The sequence below is a fragment of the Capricornis sumatraensis genome, chromosome 1 (genome assembly GCF_032405125.1).
Source record: "Capricornis sumatraensis isolate serow.1 chromosome 1, serow.2, whole genome shotgun sequence".
NCBI classification, from domain to species: Eukaryota; Metazoa; Chordata; class Mammalia; order Artiodactyla; family Bovidae; genus Capricornis; species Capricornis sumatraensis.
Window position 1 is genome coordinate 151786522 of NC_091069.1, and position 23736 is coordinate 151810257.

The 23736-nt window shown below is 41.0% G+C and overlaps 1 protein-coding gene across 1 annotated transcript in view; it reads right to left on the reverse strand.

The window, feature by feature from the left end:
- Positions 1–23736, reverse strand: part of ABI3BP (ABI family member 3 binding protein) — a 281220-nt gene that overhangs the window by 41911 nt on the left and 215573 nt on the right. The window contains 4 exon segments of the mRNA XM_068984735.1: positions 2027–2119; positions 3627–3704; positions 15861–15935; positions 18415–18480. Coding sequence (XP_068840836.1) covers positions 2027–2119; positions 3627–3704; positions 15861–15935; positions 18415–18480 — 312 coding nt within the window.

A 23736-nucleotide genomic window follows, 5' to 3' on the forward strand; every position in this document is an offset into this window, starting at 1 on the left:
ATGGTATTTTCATCCTGGCAAGGAGAGCGGGACTGAGAGGCCTCAGTAGATCTGGAGATGGGGGACAGGGGGAGATGCCTCATGGGAGCCTAAGACTGTGCTCAGAGGCACATGTGTAAGAAGGCATGTTTTCAGAGAACTCCCAGAACACTGAACTGATTTCTCGAATTCCAAATGCACTTTCTTTGCTGGTCATCAGGCCGGATGTTACAACTGATCTCATTTGTGTTTGGCTCCTCAGTGTAGGGCTGCCCTGGTGGCTCAGATTGTAAAGAATCTGCCTGCAATGTGGGAGACCTGGGTTCAATTCCTGGGTCAGGAAGATCCCCTGGAGAAGGGAATGGCAACCCACTCCAGTATTCTTGCCTGGAGAAGCCCATGGACAGAGGAGCCTGGCCGGCTACAGTCCATGGGATCGCAAGGAGTAGGACACAAATGAGCAACTAACACTTTCACTTTCTTTCCTCAATGTAGACATTTCTTTTGAATTAGAGATGGATAGCAAAGGGTCGGGAGGGCACTAGCGTTAATCTCAGAAGTGGGATGTGTTTATATCATCCCACAGGCTGGATGAGTTATATCAAAGCTACACTTATTGATGGAAGTGAACAAGGTTTTACGTGGTAGGAACCAGGGCCATGGAGCTGCAGCTGAAGACAGCCTTTCAGGAGAGCTCTGTGGAGGGAGGGTCCCCTAATTCTTCCATGGAGGACACTGGAGCATCACTTTCAGTCTGACCTGAGCTATAGAAGCTCAAGTCTCAGCTGCCCCAGGTTACAATTAATGAAGAAAACCTGGTCTCCTCACTGGGGCCATGTCCCTAGACCTTGACTCAAGCAGGCACCATCAGCATGGATGATAGGCTAATTCCTCCTTTAGCTGATGGGGAAACAACCCAGAGGCTGCTGTCCCCTAGTACATCATGGAAGCTTCTCCACCACATCCTCCTTTCATCCTGTGAAAAGAGTGACATCCATGCCCTTTCTCATAAATCCTTATCAGTTTCATCTTCCACAGTTGTACTTAACAGTGTTATCCTGATTCCCTCTACAGAATATTTAGGAGATAGACATGAGGGAAGAGGGCGGAAGGGAAAGACGGAGGACATGCTATGGTCTGCTGGCAGGTCCAGTGGAACAGCCTTTAAGAGGAGTGAGATGAAGCTTTGCTCTGAACTGGGCTCACTGATTCTTAATTTCACTCATATATTCACTCAATGATTACTGGATTCTCTCAGTAAGGACTGGATTTGGTTCTGGGAATTAAGAAAGTGTCATCTGTCATCACAGAGCTCATGATCTAGTAGGGGAAGACAAGGACATGAACAAGCAGGTATAAAACAGAGGTTTGCTCTAACAGAGGTATGTTTCAGGACGAATAGGACAGAGAAGCAGTGTTCAGTCTACTTTGGGGAGCTATAGGAGGCTTCTTTAAGACAAGGATGAAGTACAAGTGTCCCAGGTGACTGGGAGAGGTCATTCTATGGGAAGAAGACAAACATGCCACAGTCTAGAGGTGAGAGGCAGTCTGCCTTGTTGCATAGACTAGACCTGCTCAGTCACCCTGAGTATTCCAGCCTCCAGTCTTTCCCCTGGAACCATAATACTGAGGTCAGCATGAAGGCTGGTGGAGAGGGGAGCTATCAAGGAGATGTAAAGGATTTTATCTCAAGAGACAGAATGTTAAGTGGAGGACATTTTCCATTACCCCTGGTGGGTTGGCAGCACAAAACATCTAGCCCCAAATAATCCATTTGTTGACGAGCTTGTGACTGCTTCCATCTCAGCACCAAGCACCCAGCATCTAAGAAGCAAACTGACCTAGATGGACAAGAATGGTGGCTGTTATCCCACCCACCCGGAATCAGGACAGGAGTCCTTAAAGTTGTAACTGACAGTGTCTGGTCTTTGGGGCCAACACATGCCAAGGGCTATCTGTTGCTTGAGCTAGCACACCAAGAAGGGCTGGTGGTTGACCAGTAAAACTGAAATCAAGGAGGGATAAGGAAGGTGTGTGACTGACATACCTGCACTTCCTGGCTTTCCGGTGACATTGTTGGGTGGTAAAGGCTTTCTTCGTGGGGGCATGGGTCTGGGTGGCAAGAGTGGGCGACGAGTACCTGGGATTATGGCTAAGAGATAATATTACAGATAAAGTGGTCATAAAGATTCACTCTACAAAATCACATGTTTTTTTTAAAAAAATACAATATTTGACAAGTAGCCGTGGGGTGACAGAGAATAGATTCTATGGGAAAGTGCCTGTGAGAAATACTTTCTAATGTTCTTCTAAATTAGTGCTTGTAATGTACCCAGGGATAATAGAGCACATGAGTTAATGGGGCAAATATTCTCTAATTATGGATAAAAATATATCAGTAAACCTGCCCTTTGAAAGGCTGTACAGATGCACCAAATTTAACATCTTTTGCTTCTCGTATAGAGTCAACAGTAGCATTTCTGAGTTTCACTGTCTCAAATTGCCTTGCTTTGCAGACTACAATTCTTGCACCATTTTAGCTTTGAGTAAAGCATACAATTTCTCCTTTAGTAGGTGTTCCACTCCATCCTCCAACTATATTACGTAATTATAATTAAACCAACACTTTTAGAACTTCTCAAATGATTACAGCAAAGTAGCCCTACTGGCAGAAGCAATAAGCCTGTGCCCATGCAGATCAGAGTCACCACATAAGGGCACCTGGCCTGGGAGCTGTAAGTGGGAGGCAAAATTTCACACCCACTCTGCTGTCTCACCCACCCATGAGCCTTCATGCAAGGGCGCCAACCCAGAGGAAAGGCACATTTTTCTGAATGATTTGCCTGAAGGGCAGAGAGGAGAGAAATCTTTTCATAATCTGCACAAAGGCCGACAAGGCTAAAGTTCCTGAAGCAGTCCACCTTAACCCAAAGTTTCTTTGAAGTCCTGTGTTATAAGCTTAAAAATTCATCTCTTTCTTTGCATAATGTATTGGTTTAATAATCTTCAAGCAAAATTGACAATCCAAGAAAATGCTCTGTGACTTTAAGTATTTCCTGGGATATTAGGAATTGTACATGTGCGTGCATGAATGTGCATATGCTGGGGGAAAGGAGGAGTGAGTCATGATGATACAGTAGAGATGTCTCACCCAGACATTAATACATCAGAGTAGGTTTCACAGCATCCTTCTACAAAGCACAGAGCTCTTATTCAATGCAAAGATATTACCACTTAATTTTGGCCTATTATATAGAGAACAGTCTCAAAGTAGAAACATAAATCATTTCTGCCAAAAGGATATTATAATAAACTACATAAGAGGAAAACTTGTATATGATGAAAATTAGAATCCACAGTTACTTTTCAGCATTTGATCCATTGTGGCCCCTCGGGATATTATGTGAAGTAATTATTAAATCAGTTCCTCATTAGAGGTTCCTATTAATATTCAATTTGTGCACAAGGCACTTTTCATTTTCCCAAATACTTTAGTATGTTTATCTAGCAATACCCAGGTACTGTTAGCATGGATCTGATGCTTTGGGGACTGTGAGCATGCTACTTGTTTTGTGGCAGCACATATAACTTGCAGCTACAAGTTTCACAGCAGAACTGAGTGAGGGAGTCAGCCTCTTATTCCTTACCTGGTTTTTTTGTGGGGTGAGAAGAATCCATTGATATATTTCTACCAGTACCAGAAGGCAGTGGGACTTGCTTGACCCCTGTGAGCAGAGATAATGACAGAATAAATAGATAGCTAAAATGTGATAAACATTCTTCACAGAAGCTTCATAGAATTGTCAGTGATAATGTGCAGTTTTTTGTTTTTTGTTTTTTTAAGAACAAGGATACTGGTGTTTTTGTGCCTAGACATTTTGATTGGCTTCTCCCATCTGCATATAGAAAAAATTATCTAAAGCCCTACTGCATTCATCGGTTGTGATTTTTTTCTCTGAAGATTTAGTGTTTGATTTTTTGATCGTGGCTTTGTATTAATTTTTTATGCTGCCCACGCTGCACTGCCTGCCTGGGGGTTATTGTCTTGCCAGAAGGATTTCATCTACAGCGATTGACTATTTTTTTGCCAATATTCATGTGTAAACTCTGTGGTTTTTAAAAATAGTTTTCTCTAACTCCTCTACCCCAATAAAAACCCTTATAATTCCAACATGTTTGGGTTTGTACCTAATGAATTGACTTTAAAAATATTTTTTGAGAAGCCTTGGTTAGCAGGCTGGTTAGGCCACAGACTGGATCTGTACTCTTGAAATTTGTAAATTAGGCCTGGGCATGCCTTGAGCTCCAAATTGCTGCTTGAAAGAAACTGATCTGAAAATTATCCTGCATGTTATTTTATCTCCCAAGTCTCTCAAACATAATCTGTTGGTTATTACTAAGTCATTCACCTAAATACCCATGCTAGGATTTTGGGTAGCGATCCTAAGGATAGAGGGAACCAGTTTGCTTTTTGTCCTATATTTTAAAAATTATTATTCTTTTACATTATAAAATAGTCTTCCCTGACATGGCTGGCAGTCTCCATTAAGGAATAATAGGAACAGACATTTAGAATCTCAAGAGTGAATATTATCTTAGATTAGTGGCTCATCTTGAACTTCCCAGGTGGTGCAGTGGTAAAGAACCTGCTTGTCAGTGCAGGAGACACAAGAGACATGGGTTCGATCCCTGGGTCAGGAAGATCCCCTAGAGAAGGAAATGGCAACCCACTCCAGTATTCTTACCTGGAAAATGCCATGGACAAGAGGAGCCCGGTGGGCTATATTCCATGGGGTTGCAAAGAGGTGGATATGACTGAGCGTGCGTGCATACACGCACGTGTGCGCACACACACACACACACACACACACACTGGCTCATCCTAAAAAATGAACCCATGCTCTGAAGACATGTGTGTGTGTGTGTATGCTCACTATAATATGTACTAAAAATAAGAATAAACATTGAATTAATATACTGGCTAGTGCATTAACAAGAATAAGCACAGTCACAGCCCTGTTTTGAGTGCTGTTCCAGGACTCTGTAGGGACATCACGCACTCAGCCTCATGTAATATGTAGGCAGAGATATTAAGTATACAACAGAAGCTTTGCTTGCCAAAAATTAGATGACATTTTCACATTAATTTATGAAATTATTAATCATGATTGTATTATAATGAAAATTCATCAGTCCAGGGATTGAACCCAGGTCTCCCACATTGTAGGCAGAGTCTTTACCATCTCAGCTACCCAAGAAACTCATTAATATATTACTAACATCATGTGAAGAGTTGACTCATTGGAAAAGACTCTGATGCTGGGAGGGATTGGGGGCAGGAGGAGAAGGGGACAACAGAGGATGAGATGGCTGGATGGAATCACCGACTCAATGGACGTGAGTTTGAGTGCACTCTGGGAGTTGGTGATGGACAGGGAGGCCTGGCGTGCTGTGATTCATGGGGTCGCACACGACTGAGCAACTGAACTGAACTGAATGTTATTATTAACTATAATGATAATTATGATTAACATTAATTTATGAAACCTAATATTGCAATTCCACATTCTCTGCTGTTTGAATAGCAGATAATATATAAAATCATGGTGAATGTTTGCATGGAGCCAGGGACCAAATGCTGTTTATATGTGGTAGCAATAAAATGTTTCTGCGGTCAATGACTATTTTGTGGCTCATCCCAGAGGCACTGTGAGAACAAACAGCTCATGGGTCTTCTTCCTGTGCCCTCCTCTGAGTGGTAATGGGAGGGGAAAATGACTCACTTGGGTGGTTACTCTGTCTGTGGCTTAGGGGAATGCAATTCATTTGTGTCACCAGGATAACCTGGTTTGCTGATATCTGAGGTAAAATCACATTAGATCCTCTGGCACACTAGCAGGCTATGTGTACCTTCAGTAGACCCTTCTTCACAGTCTTTTTCCAAATCTTTCCACCCTTAGAAAAACAAAGTATGTTGATCCAAGACTGAACAAGCACCTTAGATATTCAAGACCTGATTTGACCCATACATCCCTTCTGGGTGGGAGATACCACTGGGGTCTCACAGAGGAGGAAACCCAAGGCAAGGGGAGATTAAGTACTTGTCCAGGAACTCACAGTGAAAGTGGAGGCATTCACACCCACGTATGCCCAGCTCCCAAGCCCATTTCTTGAGCACTAATTGGGATAGTACAGGGTGCCTTTTTCTGTCATCATCTTCCCTCAAATAAAGAGAAGGCCCAAAGTGGCATCACTGGTGCTAAAGCCTAGACTTAAAACCTGACGTAACTGCAGTTTTGACCTTCCCCAGAAATGTAATCTCAATCACCAGTCTGGAAATTTCTGGTCAGCCCCTCTGAGGTAATTTGTCACAGGAGCCCTCTTCATCCTCCAGAGGAAGAGGGGATCTACAATGGTAAAACCCATGCAAATCCCTTCTACCTCAAAAGGTATCCTGGCTTCAACATAGTACTTTCTTTGGTTAATTGTTCCCTTGCCCCACACTTGTTCCTGTACATGTGGTTGCAGCAGAGGAAGGGGAGGGTGGGCACACTGAGAAAGTAGGATTGACACGCATACACTACCATGTATGAAATAGACAGCTAGTGGGGAGCTGCTGCATAGCACCGGGAGCTCAGATCAGTGCTCTGTGATGACCTAGAAAGGTGGGACGGGGGGTGAGAGGGAGGTCCAAGAGGGAGGGGAGATATATATAGACACACACACGTACACTCACACATATGTACACACATATGCATACATGTAAAACATGTACACTTTGTCGTACAGTAGCAACGAACACAAATTGTAAAGCAACTGTCCTCTAATAAAAAAATAAAACTTCCATTTCGCACAAGTCTTTGGAGTGCCATTCTAGTCACTACATAGGATGCTGTGATTCATAAATTGCTGAACGCATGCTGTGATAAGTCGCTTGAGTTGTGTCCAGCTCTTTGAGACCCTATGGACTGTAACCCACCAGGCTCCTCTGTCCAGGGAATTCTCCAGGCAAGAATACTGGAGTGGGTTGCCTTGCCCTACTCCAGGGGATCTTCCCCACCCAGGGATCGAACCCTGGTCTCTTACCATCTCTGGCACTGGCAGGCAGGTTCTTTACCACTAGCCCCACCTGGGAAGCCCAATAAAACCAATTAAATAATCAAATTTACTTGGCTGGATTTTTTTTTTTTTTTAACGCTTCTCTTTTGCCTCACAATGACTCTAACTGAAGTGCCACCACTGCGTGAGGGCTAAACAACCATGGCTGGCAAGCAGGTGCCAGGCAGTCATGCCACTGATATGTGGGAGTCAGAGAGAAATGCCAGCATGACATGGTTTTCCAACCAGAAATGTGCAGACCCACCAAGTCACGGGCTGGTGAAACGGAGAACTGAGAGAGAATCTAAAACTCTGCAGGATTATTTTATGAATAAGAGAAAAAATAGAAACATACCTGGCCTCTTTTCTAATTAAGGGAGAAATCAGTCATTTTTTGTCATTTTTTTGTATAGGTAGGGATGGAAGCATCATACTATTATGATCCCTGTAGGTTAAGTACCCGTCAGCAGTGTCAGTTGTTAAACTGGATTTTGTCCAGCCTTCAGAAACAAAGAAAAGCTAGCAGTGGATGAGAACGCTGGAAGAGCCCTACCGAAGGCAGCTGTGGGATGCAGGGAAAAAGCACTGAACTGGGGACAAGAGATTGAAGTCCGGTTCTGGGCTTGGCTCCACCTGGCTGTGGTTTGCAGGGCAGCCAGTAGCATGTGAGCACAGGACCCGGAGGGCAGTGAACTTCTGTGGCCCTGAATTAGGAGAGCCAATAAAGGCCAAAGCAAGCAGAGAGGCAATGGGAGGGCAGAGGAGGAAGCCAGTAAGAGACAGTGCAGAGAAACAATCCTCAGGAACTGACATCTGATTAGCCAGTCTGGCTCAGGCTGCAACGTGAATTCTTTCTCCCTCAGGCAGGATTAATCCACTGTTATCTCAAGGGCAGCACTGGCTCTGAAAGCACCAAGCCTTGAACTTCAGTGTAAGCCCCCAATTGTCATATGGAAATTCTCCAAAAATCTCTTGATTTACATAGTTCATCCCTTAGCAATTTATTGTCAGAAATGAAGTAATGATTTTGGTATTTTTAACCATGGTAACAGAAACTTTGCAAACACACACAGCACACTGGGAATTGATTTCTGAACGTATTCGAGACTGTTCCTCATGACCAAAAAGGAGTGGTGTTTATGGATGATTGGACTCCTCGCCCACATCTCAAGATCTCAGCACCTGGCTGCAAGGTCAGGGGCGAACAGCCAGCAGACTGGAAGATTTAGCTGCAGCTCAGACAAACACATTCCTCACCTGGGAGGCATCTGGGTTCTGGTTGTCAAGCACACTCCATGTGGGTGCAGTGAAGTGTGGATTCCTCATTAGGAGAGAACGGAGCAAAGAAAGGAGTCTGGGATTCAGGTATTAACATATCTGCCAAACCACATGTGCCAAGAGGGTTTCCAAACGATACTTTGCTGGCACATGTGGGCCTTCAAGAAATACTAGTTGAATGAAAGAACAGTTGCACAACTCAGCAGCTTTCTTCTACGGTGAGAAAGCTGGAGATTGTCTGGCAAAGGATGGGTGATTTTTTCTGTCAAAGGTCAGAGAGTAAATGTTTTCAGCTCTGTGGGCCATACTGTCTCTGTCACAACTATTCAGTTCTGCCACTGTATTGTGAGTTTCTACAAAACCTTGTTTACAAAAAAAGGCAGTGAACTGGATCTGGTCTGCGGGATTGTACTTTGTGGGCCTGCCTGGTGACTCAGTGGTAAAAGGCTTCCCTGGTGGTTCAGTAGTAAAGAATCTGCCTGCCAATGCAGGAAACCCAAGAGATACGGGTTTGATTCCCAGGTCAGGAAGAGTCCCTGGAGAAGGAAGTGGCAACCCACTCCAGTATTCTTGCCTGGGAAATCCCGTGGACAGAGGAGCCTGGCAGGTTACAGTCCATGGGGGTGCAAAGAGTCGGACATGACTTAGCACACACATTTGTACTTTGTGCGATCCCCTGGTCTAGGCATGCTTTTGCATCTCAAGTTGGTTATAAGCATGTAGAACATATCAATTAAGCTTAGAAGTATCTCTGGAAACCCTGAGAAAGTAGACTGCTAGAAAAATGACCTACCTAAACTTCATTCTCTGATGGCTACTTTGTAACTTTAAGGTGAAGAAACATTATACATATACATGTGAAATGAACATAAAGCAGGGTAAATATCTATAATGATGTTATGAATTAAGAAACTTGGGTCAAGATAGTTTAAAGATTGCTGGGTGTTTATGGAGTCATTGCAAGATTTGCATAGAGACCTAAAGAATCAAAGGTCCATAGTTTTAAGGCCTCAGAATTCTTTCTCTTTTAGTTTTCCAATGGACCAACAGTAAATATTTTTATGCCTAAGACTATGAAGAATAAGTCCTATAAATCCTAAACACATCCTTTTATCAGCTGATTTTTCAAAATGTAAAATATATCTACTGAAAACCTCAACAAGAAAAATTATAGTAAAACATATGTGAGGTGGATAAGAATCATACATATTCCAGGCAAAATGTCAAAGTTGGATGAAAAATCAGTTAACACGGAAATGTTGTTCTCATTAATACACAATTGAGGCTAGAAGTGAGTGTGAATGAGACAATAGGACTAGGTCAGAGAAGAAATCTGATGTGAATATCTGCATTTCTATCAACAAGTCAGATCAAAACCATGCACAAAGTAAGGCAGACTTTTGTCTATAACCTGAAGAGAACAGATTTTAAAACTTCTTTTTCTCACCCATTTCTTAAAACATTATTCTCCAGGCAAATAATTTGAAAGCTGTTAAAATTTCCTTTCATAATATACTATGTAATGTCATCTGTGATTTGTACTTCATTTACTTTCTTTCTGGTCTTACTGTATTGGCTTAGTACTCTACTTCTATTTTCAATGGAAGGGGTAAAAGTAGGAATCCCTACTTATATTCTTGATGTTAGAAGAAAAACACTCAGACTGGAAACGAGATGTTAGCTGTAGGTTTTTCTCAGATGCCCTTTATCAGAGGGAAGAAAATTCCTTCTATTTCTAGTTTTCTGGGAGTTTTCAACGTGGATAGTTTTTGAATTTTGTCTCATGGCTGATTTTTTATTTATTGAGATGATCATATGGTTTTTTTCCCCTTTGTTCTGTTCATTGGTTCAGTTCAGTTGCTCAGTCGTGTCTGACTCTTTGCAGCCCCATGGAGCGCAGCATGCTAGGCCTCCCTGTCTGTCACCAACTCCTGGAGTTTATTCACACTCATGTCTATTGAGTTGGTGATGCCATACAACTATCTTATCATCTGTCATCCCCTTCTGCCTTCAATCTTTCCCAGCATCAGGGTCTTTGCCAATGAGTCAGTTCTTCATATCAGGTGGCCAAAGTATTGGAGCTTCAGCTTCAGCATCAGTCCTTCCAATGAATATTCAGGACTCATTTCTTTAAGATGGACTGGTTGGATCCCCTTGCTGTCCAAGGGACCCTCAAGAGTCTTCTCCAACACCACAGTTCAAAATCATCAATTGTCCGGCACTCAGCTGTCTTTATAGTCCAACTATCACATCCATAGATTACTACTGGAAAAAGCATAGCCTTGACTAGACGGACTTTTGTTGACAAAGTAATGTCTCTGCTTTTTAATATGCTGTCTAGCTTGGTCATAACTTTTCTTCTGGGAGCAAGCATCTTGTAATTTCATGGTTGCAGTGAGCCCCAAAAATAAAAGTCTGTCACTGTTTCCATTGCTTCCCCATCTATTTGCCATGAAGTGATGGGACCAGATGCCATGATCTTAGTTTTCTGAATGTTGAGTTTTAAGCCAAATTTTTCACTCTCATCTTTCATTTTCATCAAGAGGCTTTTTAGTTCTTCTTAACTTTCTGCCATAAGGGTGGTGTCATCAGAATATGAGGTTATTGATATTTCTCCCAGCAATCTTGATTCCAGCTTGTGCTTCATCCAACCCAGCTTTTCTCATGATGTACTCTGCATACAAGTTAAATAAGCAGGGTGAAAATATATAGCCTTGACATAATCCTTTCCTGATTTGGACCCAGTGTGTTGTTCCATGTCTAGTTCTAACTGTTGCTTCCTGACCTGCATACAGATCTCTCAGGAGGCAGGCCAGGCAGTCTGGTATTCCCATCTCTTGAAGAATTTTCCTTGCTTTGTTGTGATCCACACAGTCAAAAGCTTTTGCATAGTCAGTAAAGCAGAAAGAGATGTTTTTCTGGCACTCTCTAGCTTTTTCAATGATCCAAGGGATGTTGGCAATTTGATCTTTAGTTCCTCTGCCTTTTCTAAATCCAGCTTGTACATCTGGAAGTTCACAGTTCACATAATGTTCAGGCCTGGCTTGGAGAATTTTGAGCATCGCTTTGTTAGCGTGTGAGATGAGTGCAACTGTGTGGTAGTTTAAGCATTCTTTGGCATTGCGTTTCTTTGGGACTGGAATAAAAACTGACCTTTTCCAGTCCTGTGGCCACTGCTGAGTTTTCCAAATTTGCTGGCATATTGAGTGCAGCACTTTCACACCATCTTCTTTTAGGATTTGAAATAGCTCAACTGAAATTCTAGCACCTCCACTAGCTTTGTTCATAGTGATGCTTCCTAAGGCCCTCTTGACTTCATATTCCAGGATGTCTGGCTCTAGGTGAGTAATCACACCATCGTGGTTATCTGGGTCATGAAGATCTTTTTTGTACAGTTCTTCTGTGTATTCTTGCCACCTCTTCTTAATATCTTCTGCTTCTGTAGGTCCGTAACACTTCTGTCCTTTATTGTGCCCATCTTTCCATGAAATGTTCCCTTGGTATTTCTAATTTTCTTGAGATCTCTAGTCTTTCCCATTCTATTGTTTTCCTCTATTTCTTTGCACTGATCACTGAGGAAGGCTTTCTTATCTCTCCTTGCTATTCTTTGGAACTCTGCATTCAAATGAGTATATCTTTCCATTTCTCCTTTGCCTTTAGCTTCTCTTCTTTTCACAGCGATTTGACAGGCCTCCTCAGACAACCATTTTGCCTTTCTGCATTTCTTTTTCTTGGGGATTTCTTGATCTCTGCTTCCTATACAATGTCATGAACCTCTATCCATAGTTCTTCAGACACTCTGTCTATCAGATCTAGTCCCTTGAATCTATTTCTCACTTCCATTGTATAATTGTAAGGGATTGCATTTAGGTCATACCTGGATGGTCTAGTGGTTTTCTCCACTTTCTTCAGTTTAAGTCTGAATTTCACAGTAAGGTGTTCATGATCTGAGCCACAGTCAGCTCCTGGGCTTTTTTCTGCTGACTATATAGAGTTTCTCCTTCTTTGGCTGCAAAGAATATCATCAATCTGATTTTGGTGTTGACCATCTGCTGATGTCCATGTGCAGAGTCTTCTCCTGTGTTGTTGGAAAAGGGTGTTTGCTATGACCAGTGCGTTCTCTTGGCAAAACTCTATTCGCCTTTGCCCTGTACTCCAAGGCCAAATTTGCCTGTTACTCAAGCTATTTCTTGACTTCCTACTTTTGCATTCCAGTCCCCTATAATGAAAAGGACATCTTTTTTTTGGTGTTAGTTCTAGCAGGTCTTGCAGGTCTTCATAAAACCATCCAACTTCAGCTTCTTCAGCATTACTGGTTGGGGCATAGACTTGGATTACTGTGATACTGAATGCTTTGCCTTGGAAACGAACAGAGATCATCTGTTGTTTTTGAGATTGCATCCAAGTACTACATTTTAAACTCTTGGTGACTAGGATGGCTACTCCATTTCTTCTAAGGGATTCTTGCCCACAGTACTAGATATAATGATAATCTGAGTTAAATTCACCCATTCCACTCCATTTTAGTTTGCTGATTCCTAAAATTTCGATGCTCACTCTTGTCATCTCCTGTTTGACCACTTTCAATTTGCCTTGATTCATGGACCTAACATGAATTTAGGTCCTATGCAATATTGTTCTGTATAGCATCAGACTTGACTTCCATCAGCAGTCACATCCACAGCTGGGTGTTGGTTTTGCTTTGGCTCCATCTCTTCATTCTTTCTAGAGTTATTTCTCCACTGATCTCCAGTAGCATATTGGGCACCTACTGACCTGTGGAGTTCATCTTTCAGGTCCTGTCTTTTTGCCTTTTCTTACTGTTCATGGGGTTCTCAAGGCAAGAATACTGAAGTGGAAATTACACCAATTTGTTTGAATGTTAAGACAAACATCCTTTCCTCAGGTAAATATCATTTGGTTGCTATATGACAAAGAGATGTCCCACCTATATCTCCAATCAAGGCTCTCCTCAGCTGAGGCTGACCCTGAAGGAGCTGACAATGGGATGCTGTCTGCTGACCTTACTCCTTGCAGGTGGTCAGTCTGTTCTTCCCTGAGGGGGATCCTAATAGAGAAACATGAGAACATAGAACGTGTGCAACACATTTTGACTGGGGACGTTAGCGGAGGAAGGAAAGGGAAACAGCAAGCTCAGCTTTGTTTATCTATGCCCACCAACCTATTTCTATCAGCAACCAACTAATTAAACTGAAGAAGTCCTGGTAAAAGGTCATCCTTTCAAAGCTAAGTTAGGTGAGTTATTACAAAGCTGACTTTATCTACACAAGAGGGTAACAGATGTCAATTTGTATCACAAGTAGCTCTGAAAAAAATTTTATGCTACTGATAAACTAAGGCATAATCATGCTCTGTTTTCTTCCCAAAAGACAATTAGCATTTTCCTAGTGAGAATCGCTGCTTGCTTATACTTTTCTTGCATTTGCTCTGCTGACATAAATGCTTTCTTTTATTTTTACTTAGATAAACTCTGGGGAATTATTTTGAATATTCAGAAGGTGGCGTTGTTCACAGCCAGACTATACGTCAATCTGAGACACTATGTACTGCCTGGTCCCACTTGGGAAGAATAAAAGGAACAGCTGAGCATAGATAAATATTGGAATGCTTTTTTGCTTTTCATGAATCAGGAATTTATAGTATCTGTCTCATTAATTGAAGGAAAGGGAATTCCTAGAACTTGAGACATTGTAATAACCTAGTACAAAAACACATACTAAAAAAAAAAATCTAAATCATTTTTAGACTGAATATATGTCTTCAGATAGTATTCACATCTTTTTCATTAAGGAACAATTAATTATGGGTTGATTATATATACATATATATGCATTAAACAAACTATAATGTTTATACACTTTTACATAAGCAGGCACAAGATCTGCACTATTTAAAAAATATTTCAAGGGAACAATGCAATCCCATATTAAGGCATTTAATAACTACCATTTATCCACTGAGTGAGTTGAGTGAACTTTTATCACTTATTTGTCCTAGTTATCTATATGATATCCCATAGATGAGACTGGGGCAGGACAATATCATTTAATCAAACTGAATGATTTGGAAACATTAATATGCTTGTAACCAGGGTGATCATTTGGTACTTGCTTTTCTCATTTAAAAAGCTTCCCTGGTGGCTCAGACGGTAAAGCATCCGCCTACTATGTGGGAGACCTGGGTTTGATCCCTGGGTCGGGAAGATTCCCTGGAGAAGGAAATGGCAACCCACTCCAGTGCTCTTGCCTAGAAAATCCCATGGACAGAGGAGCCTGGTGTCCATGGGGTCGCAGAGAGTCAGACACGACTGAGTGACTTCACTCTTCTTGTGATTTAAATATCATATTCCAGGTTGCTAACAGATGTGGATCTTTTAAAAATATTATAATGGCACTTATGAAATTATAAGCTTCAAAAACAATTGATAATTGTCCCAAAGACCAAACCTATATATGAAAATTTGAAGTTTTCCCTAATTTTGAAATTAGGGGAAAAGCTATCTTGATATTTTAATTCATACTTAATCAGGATATTTTTAAAAATTGTGACTATATATTGTAGTTTATTTAGTGGACTGGGCTGAGAAAAGTAGAAAACTATTTGTTAATGTTTACAAGCTCAACATTCAGAAAACGAAGATCATGGCATCTGGTCCCATCACTTCATGGGAAATAGATGGGGAAACAGTATTAACAGTGTCAGACTTTATTTTTTGGGCTCCAAAATCACTGCAGATGGTGACTGCAGCCATGAAATTAAAAGACGCTTACTCCTTGGAAGAAAAGTTATGACCAACCTAGACAGCATATTCAAAAGCAGAGACGTTACTTTGCCAACAAAGGTCCATCTAGTCAAGGCTATGGTTTTTCCTGTGGTCATGTATGGATGTGAGAGTTGGACTGTGAAGAAGGCTGGGCACTGAAGAATTGATGCTTTTGAACTGTGGTGTTGGAGAAGACTCTTGAGAGTCCCTTGGAGTGCAAGGAGATCCAACCAGTCCATTCTGAAGGAGATCAGCCCTGGGATTTCTTTGGAAGGACTGATGCTAAAGCTGAAACTCCAGTACTTTGGCCACCTCATGCGAAGTTGACTCATTGGAGGACTCTGATGCTGGGAGGGATTGGAGGCAGGAGGAGAAGGGGACAACAGAGGATGAGATGGCTGGATGGCATCACTGACTCGATGGATATGAATCTGAGTGAACTCCGGGAGTTGGTGATGGACAGGGAGGCCTGGTGTGCTGCAATTCATGCGGTCGCAAAGAGTGGGACACAACTGAGCGACTGAACTGAACAGAGACTTTTGAAATTTTGATTTTGGAATGATTTACAATTTTCAGTTCTGTGAACTTCCAAAACTAGTTATACTAACTTCCAAAACTAGTAAAAAAGAAACTGAAATCTGAATTTAACAAAATTTTAAAAACTGAATGAAAATATTTGGAGTTTGATAGGATCAAAAAGAAATAAATTTGTGATCATTACCTGCTCCTATTCCATTCCCTCTGGGTGTCCCACTGGGTCTGGGTCTACTGGGTCTTGTAGTTGTCTTATTCAGAACTATAATAAAGTGGGAAATAAACAGTTTAGACTGTTTTTTTAGTTGAACATTTGCAGTCAAGGAAAATAAAGCTTCCCAGAGAACTGGAACTCATTTAACTAGCAACAAAAACAATGACTTACCAAAAACTAATGTTCACAATATAGAAATCAGAATTTTGGTATGAAAATCATAGACTTGAATTTGAGACCTGAGTATATACTCTGAGGTGATCTGGTCTAAGTGGGAAGTAGCTTGCTTCATTTATAAGCACTAGATACATTTCAAAATGTGCTCCCCTAGTGACTCAGACAGTAAAGAATCTGCCTGCAATGCAGGAGACCCGGGTTTGATCCCTGGGTTGGGAAGAACCCCTGGAAAAGGAAATGGCAAGCCACTCCAGTATTCTTGCCTGGAGAATTCCATGGACAGAGGCAAATGGTGACTATAGTCCATGTGGTCGCAAAGAGTGGGACACAACTGAGTGACTAAACTTTCACTACTTTCACATTCCAAACTGGGACTGAAGAAGGATCAGGACTACATATGCCCAGTGAAAACCCCAAACTTGGTGTGTATTTATTGTTAAGGCCTTAATTCCTAACACGTAAGTTGGTGGTCCTTTTGGAGGAGTCTCTAGGTACATACACATCCTTCCTCATAATGCTGGTGTAAGTCTCATTAAACACATGATATGATAAAACTTTTGAAATTTCTCTCCTGCTCTGTTGAGAGTCATAATATTACCAAAACATTGAAGTCATCTGTCTTAGTCTCCATTTAGCAGAGTTTTTAAGGAAAAGCACTAAGTATATTGCAATTAAGAGAGTGAGCTCTGGAGCCAGACTGCCTGCCTTCGACTCCACTTCCTAGCCCTCCTTAAGCCTTAGCTTCCTCAGCCTAGCCTCACAGGAAACATGGTAAGCACCCACTCACCATTAGGCATACCGTTACTGTTTCCTTATTTTGTAGAAAGGTTTAGTATAACCAATGACACATTAAGTTCTCAACAGTTATGATACAAAAGTCACATGGAGGTTTTGTTTTTTTAACAAAGATTTCTGCACCTGTTACCTTTAGGAGTTGCAGGATTACTCAAAAAACTCCATAAACCAAAAAATATATATGTATTTGATATTCCTTCCATGTGCCCAGAGAGATGTTCATCAGGAATGGTAGCTTATAAGCCATTTTGACACTTAGAACTTTAAGACTTCTTAGAATCACAGAGGAGAAAAAAGACAGAAAACATCAGAATCTCTGGTCCAACTTGTATGTTAGACTAGGAGTGATTTACATGGATCAAATTAACCCCCAAGTTAACTTTTCCTAACAAGGTTCAGCGAGGGAAAGCCTAGATCTTTTGACGACTTTGGTCATTTTAAAGCATTTTCTGGGAACTCCCTGACGGTCAAGTGGTTAGGGCTTAGCACTTTCATTGCTGGGGCCTGGGTTCCATCCCTGGTTGGGAAACTAAGATCCTGTAAGACTGCAGAGTGGCCAAAAAATAAAAGTTTTTTTCCAGTTTAACTATCATTTTACTTTTGATGAATACAACCTGTAAAATATGTGTTTGCTTGTTTTTATATGAAGTGAAAGTCGCTCATCGTGTCTGACTGTTTGCAATCCCATGGACTACAGACCGTGGAATTCTCCAGGCCAGAATACTGGAGTGGGTAGCCTTTCCCTTCTCCAGGGGACCTTCCCAACCCAGGTAAAAGTATTCTTGCAGAACAAGAGCCTTTCATACTGGAAGAAATCATCTTTCCTTAAAAAACAACATTTGAAACAAAATACATCATAGCTATTGCTAATGTTATCTCTATAATTGCTATGGAAAACTGAAGGAGGGTGAGAGAGTGTGTGTGTGATTTAGGCAAAAATACTATTTTCAAAATGGTGTTATATTGTTAAATTTCCATAGTGGTCTCTGAATCTGCTTATCCTTAAAAAATTTCAGTCAAGTCTTGTCGCTTCCATGGATTCATGATTACCTCTCCGCTTACCCACAAGGATCAGAATTGTGTATGTCATTTATTTCAGTTTCAGGATATATAGCCGTCATTTGGTCCTTTGGCTGTTTCAATACATTCATTTTTTGGTCATGCTGCACAGCGTGCAGGATCCTAGCTTCCTGATCAGGTATCAAGTCTGCACCCCTGGCAGTGGAAGCTTGGAGTCCTAACCACTGGACCACCAGGGAAGTCCTCAATACATTTTGTATCTTCTTTTTTTCAGTTAAGTGTTAGTCACTCAGTTGTGTCTGACTCTTTGCAACCCCATGGACTGTAACCTGACAGGTTCCTCCATCCATGGGATTTTCCAGGCAAATTTACTGGAGTAGGTTGCCATTTCCTCCTCCAGTGGATCTTCCTGACCCAGGGATTGAATCCAGGTCTCCTACACTGCAGGCAGACTCTTTCCTGTCTGAACAACCAGGGAAGCATATCTTCCTAGGTATGTTGATTATTCAGATCATCAGAAAGGGGAACAGCTTACCAGGTCTGAGGTGTGGTTTGTCAGGTGTTCTGGGCCTCATAGTGGTAGTATACACTCTGTGTGGTGCTGAAACAGAGGAAACTCAGATTTAATAACCAACACTCCCAAACCCCAAAATGGAGATTCAGTACTCTACAGACCAGCAACTTATGCACTTTGCATGGAAGTATAAAGAACATTATTAAATCTGCAAGTATGCATTAGAGCCTTGATACTAAAGGAAAACGCATGTTTAGTTGCTCAGTTGTGTCCCATTCTTTGTGACCCCATGGACTACAGTCCGTCAGGCTCCTCTATTCATGGAATTCTCCAGGCAAATACTGGAGTGGGCGGCCATTTCCTTCCTCAGGGAATATTCCTGATCCAGGGATGGAATCTGGGTCTCCTGCATTGCAGGCAGATTCTTTACTGTCTGAACCACCAGGAAAGCCCAATAAAGGAAAATAAAGCAAGTGAAAATATTCATGACTGGAAATTAAAGATGCACATAGTTAAAGTAAGGTAAGGATTAGTCACCAATTAGTCCATGTTTTCAAGGGCATTTATTTCACCACTTGGTTGCTTAATATGGTAAACATAGAAGTCAATCATCTAACCCTCCATCCATCTATGTATCTGTCCATCAATCCATCCATCTATTTGTATTTCTCAACCAGAGAGTCATTGTGGAGCAATATTTTGCTAAAGAAGACAAGTAATTATAATGGCAAAAAGAAAAATATTTTAGGTATGTAAGAAAAAAAGAGTAGAGACATGTGGTCTCTATCAAATTTTCTTACCTCATGAACCCTGGAGTGAATAAATACTCACTTAGTGCCATTCATTAAAGCTTTGTGTGTTAGTTACTCAGTCATGTCTGACTCTTTGCGACCTCATAGGCTGTATGAAGAGGAAAAAAGACAGGACACTAAGAGATGAACTCCACAGGTTGGTAGATGCCCAACACGCTACTGGAGATCAGTGGAGAAATAACTCCAGAAAGAATGAAGAGACGGAGCCAAAGCAACAACCACACCCAGTTGTGGATATGACTGGTGATGGAAGTCAAGTCTGATGCAGTAAAGAGCAATATTGCATACGACCTAAATTCATGTTAGGTCCATGAATCAAGGCAAATTGAAAGTGGTAAAACAGGAGATGACAAGAGTGAACATCGAAATTTTAGGAATCAGCAAACTAAAATGGAGTGGAATGGGTGAATTTAACTCAGATTATCATTATATCTAGTACTGTGGGCAAGAATCCCTTAGAAGAAATGGAGTAGCCATCCCAGTCACCAAGAGTCTAAAATGTAGTACTTGGATGCAATCTCAAAAACAACAGAATGATCTCTGTTCATTTCCAAGGCAAAGCATTCAATATCACAGTAATCCACGTCTATGCCCCAACCAGTAATGTTGAAGAAGCTGAAGCTGAACGGTTCTATGAAGACCTACAAGACCTGCTAGAACTAACACCAAAAAAAGATGTCCTTTTCGTTATAGGGAACTGTAATGCAAAAGTAGGAAGTCAAGAAATAGCTGGAGTAACAGGCAAATTTGGCCTTGGAGTACAAAATGAAGCAGGGCAAAGGCTAATAGAATTTTGCTAAGAGAACACACTGGTCTTAGCGAACACCTTCTTCCAACAACACAGGAGAAGACTCTGCACATGGACATCAGCAGACAGTCAATACTGAAATCAGACTGATGATATTCTTGGCAGCCAAAGATGGAGAAACTCTATACAGTCAGCAAAAACAAGAAAAGGAGCTGACTGAGGCTCAGATCATGAACTCCTTACTGCGAAATTCAGACTTAAATTGAAGAAAGTAGGGAAAACCACTAGACCATTCAAGTATGACCTAAATCCAATCCCTTATAATTATATAGTGGAAGTGAGAAATAGATTTAAGGGATTAGATCTCGTAGAGTGCCTGAAGAACTGTGGATGGAGGTTCATGACATTGTATAGGAGGCAGTGATCAAAACCATCCCCAAGAAAAAGAAATTAAGAAAGGCAAAATGGTTGTCTGAGGTGGCCTTACAAATAGCTGAGAAAAGAGAAGCTAAAGGCAAAGGAGAAAAGGAAACATATACCCATTTGAATGCAGAGTTCCAAAGAATAGCAAGGAGAGATAAGAAAGCCTTCCTCAGTGATCAATGCAAAGAAATAGAGGAAAAGTGTAGAATAGGAAAGACTAGAGATCTCTTCAAGAAAATTAGAGATACCAAGGGAACATTTCATGCAAACATGGGCACAATAAAGGAAAGAAGTGGTATGGACCTACAGAAGCAGAAGATATTAAGAAGAGGTGGCAAGAATACACAGAAGAACTATACAAAAATGATCTTCATGACTCAGATAACCACGATGGTGTGATTACTCACCTAGAGCCAGACATCCTGGAATGTGAAGTCAAGAGGGCCTTAGGAAACATCACTATGAAGAAAGCTTGTGGAGGTGATGGAATTTCAGTTGAGCTATTTCCAGTCCTGAAAGATGATGCTGTGAAAATGCTGTGCTCAATATGCCAGCAAATTTGGAAGACTCAGCAGTGGCCACAGGACTGGAAAAGGTCAGTTTTTATTCCAATCTCAAAGAAAGGCAATGCCAAAGAATGCTCAAACTACTGCACAATTGCACTCATCTCACACACTAGCAAAGTAATACTCAAAATCCTCCAAGACAGGCTTCAATAGTACATGAACTGTGAACTTCCAGATGTACAAGCTAGATTTAGAAAAGGCAGAGGAACCAGAGATCAAATTGCCAACATCTGTTGGATTATTGAAAAAGCAAGAGAATTTCAGAAAAACATCTACTTGTGTTTTATATGCTACACCAAAGCCTTTGACTGTGTGGATCACAATAAACTGTGGAAAATTCTGAAAGAGATGGGAATACCAGACCACCTGACCTGCCTCCTGAGAAATCTGTATGCAGGTCAGGAAGCAAGAGTTAGAACTGGACATGGAACAACAGACTGGGTCCAAATAGGGAAAGGAGTTCGTCAAGGTTGTATATTGCCACCCTGCTTATTTAACTTATATGCAGAGTACATCATGAGAAATTCTGGGCTGGATGAAGTACAATCTAGAATCAAGATTGCCAGGAGAAATATCAATAACCTCAGATATGCAGATGACACCACACTTATGGCAGAAAGTGAAGAAAGAACTAAAGAGCCTCTTGATGAAAGTGATAGAGGAGAGTGAAAAAGTTGGCTTAAAACTCAACATTCAGAAAACTAAGATCATGGCATCTGGTCCCATCACTTCATGGCAAATAGATGGGAAATCAAAGGAAACAATGACAGACTTTATTTTGGGGGGCTCCAAAGTCACTGCAGATGTTGACTGCAGCCATGAAATTAAAAGATGCTTGCTCCTTGAAAGGAAAACTATGGCCAACCTAGATAGCATATTAAAAAGCTTTGCTAACTTTGGTAACAAATATCCGTCTAGTCAAAACTATAGTTTTTCCAGTAGTCATGTGTGGATGTGAGAGTTGGACTATAAAGAAAGCTGAATGCCAAAGAATTGATGCTTTTGAACTGAGGTGATGGAGAAGTCTCTTGAGAGTCCCTTGGACTGCAAGGGGATCCAACCAGTCCATCCTAAAGGAAATCAGTCGTGAATATTCATTGGAAGGACTGATGCTGAAGCTGAAGCTCCAATACTTTGGCTACCTGATGTGAAGAACTGACTCATTGGCAAAGACCCTGATGCTGGGAAAGGTTGAAGGTGGGAGGAAAAGGGGATGACAGAGGATGAGATGGTTGGATGGCATCACTGACTCAATGGACATGAGTTTGAGTAAGCTCCAGGAGCCGGTGATGGACAGGGAAGCCTACTGTGCTGCAGTGCATGGGGTCACAAAGAATCGGACACAACTGAGTAACTGAACTGAGACTACAGCCTGCCAGGCTCCTCTGTCTAAGGAATTATCCAGGCAAGAATACTGGAGTGGGTTGCTACTTCCTTTTCCAATAAAGCTTTAGGGATGAACGTAAATGACCTCTGGGTCCTGTTCATCAAAGGAGGGTAAGAAAGATCAAATATTCATAATTTGAAGAGACCAACATGCTACCTTGTTACTTTCTGCTCCTGTTATCCAGGGCCTGACACAGTGAGAACCATTAATGATGACTAGTCAAACACCTTTAAAAAATGAGTAACCATTGTAAGCAGGAAAACTCATGAGGAATTCAGCTGAAATATTTTTGGTCCCTAAGCTTTTTTCCTTTCCTTTTTTTTTTTTTTTTAAAAAAAAAAAAAGGTTATGTTTTTTATTTCCATTTCTAACACAAACCAGTACTCTGTAAATGTGTGATTTTGTTCTTTCTTCTTTCTTTATATATTTGGCCAAATAGCATGCAGGATCTTAGTTCCTCAACCAGGGATTGAACACTAGTTCCCTGCAGTGGAAGGGTGGAATCTTAAGCACTGAACCACCAGGGAAGTTCCTCTATAAGTTTTTAAAGTGTGCATCCATCCTGGAATGTGTCTATCCTCATCTTCCCTCCTCTGCCTGCCTCAACACACCACATTGCCTCCTGCCAACAACTTTCTTGGTAATGCTTTAGCTAAGACTGGAAAAAATTTTTGTGCAAACTTTGTAACTAGATTACACTGTTTCAATGATTTTGTTCACATCTTGAGTGGGTATTTATGTAACCATAAATCAGCAAATGCCTTGCCTACCGCATTAAAAAAAATACACCTGCAAAACATATTATAATTTAGCTCATTTATAAACTTCCAATGTGAAGACTGATGAGCAGAATTTTGCCAAACTTCAGGCCAAAAATAGCAGACATGTTCTGAAATTCTCTGTAGGTTTAACATGGGACTTTCAACATGTAATAACTAGAGTGAACAGAGGAACTGATGTTATTTTAAAAAAAATCAGTTCTCACACACCCTAAAATATGTGGTGATGACTTGCAAATGTTTTTCTTCAATTTTCTTTGAGAGTGGTAGGGTTCCCTGTCAGTTGAATATACTTCAGCTCTCTTCTTAATTTCTTCAATATTAGATTGTCCTTGCTTTAAGAAATATAAAGAATCATGGCTCTATTACTATCATTCTAGAATGTATATAAATTTAAAAACTTTAGAAAAGAAACTTTGAGCAGAACACAGAATAATCAGTACTACATTCATTATTTCTAAGCCACAGGGTCAGAATTGTTGTTGTTGTTTTTTTCTTTTTTTGTAGTCTTTACTTATATTTTGAAAGAACTTTTCATAAAGGAGTTGAAATATAACAAGTTTAGGCTGTGAATTACATATCTTATCACTAGATAATACAGGGCCTTGAGAAAACTGCTTGAGGGTTT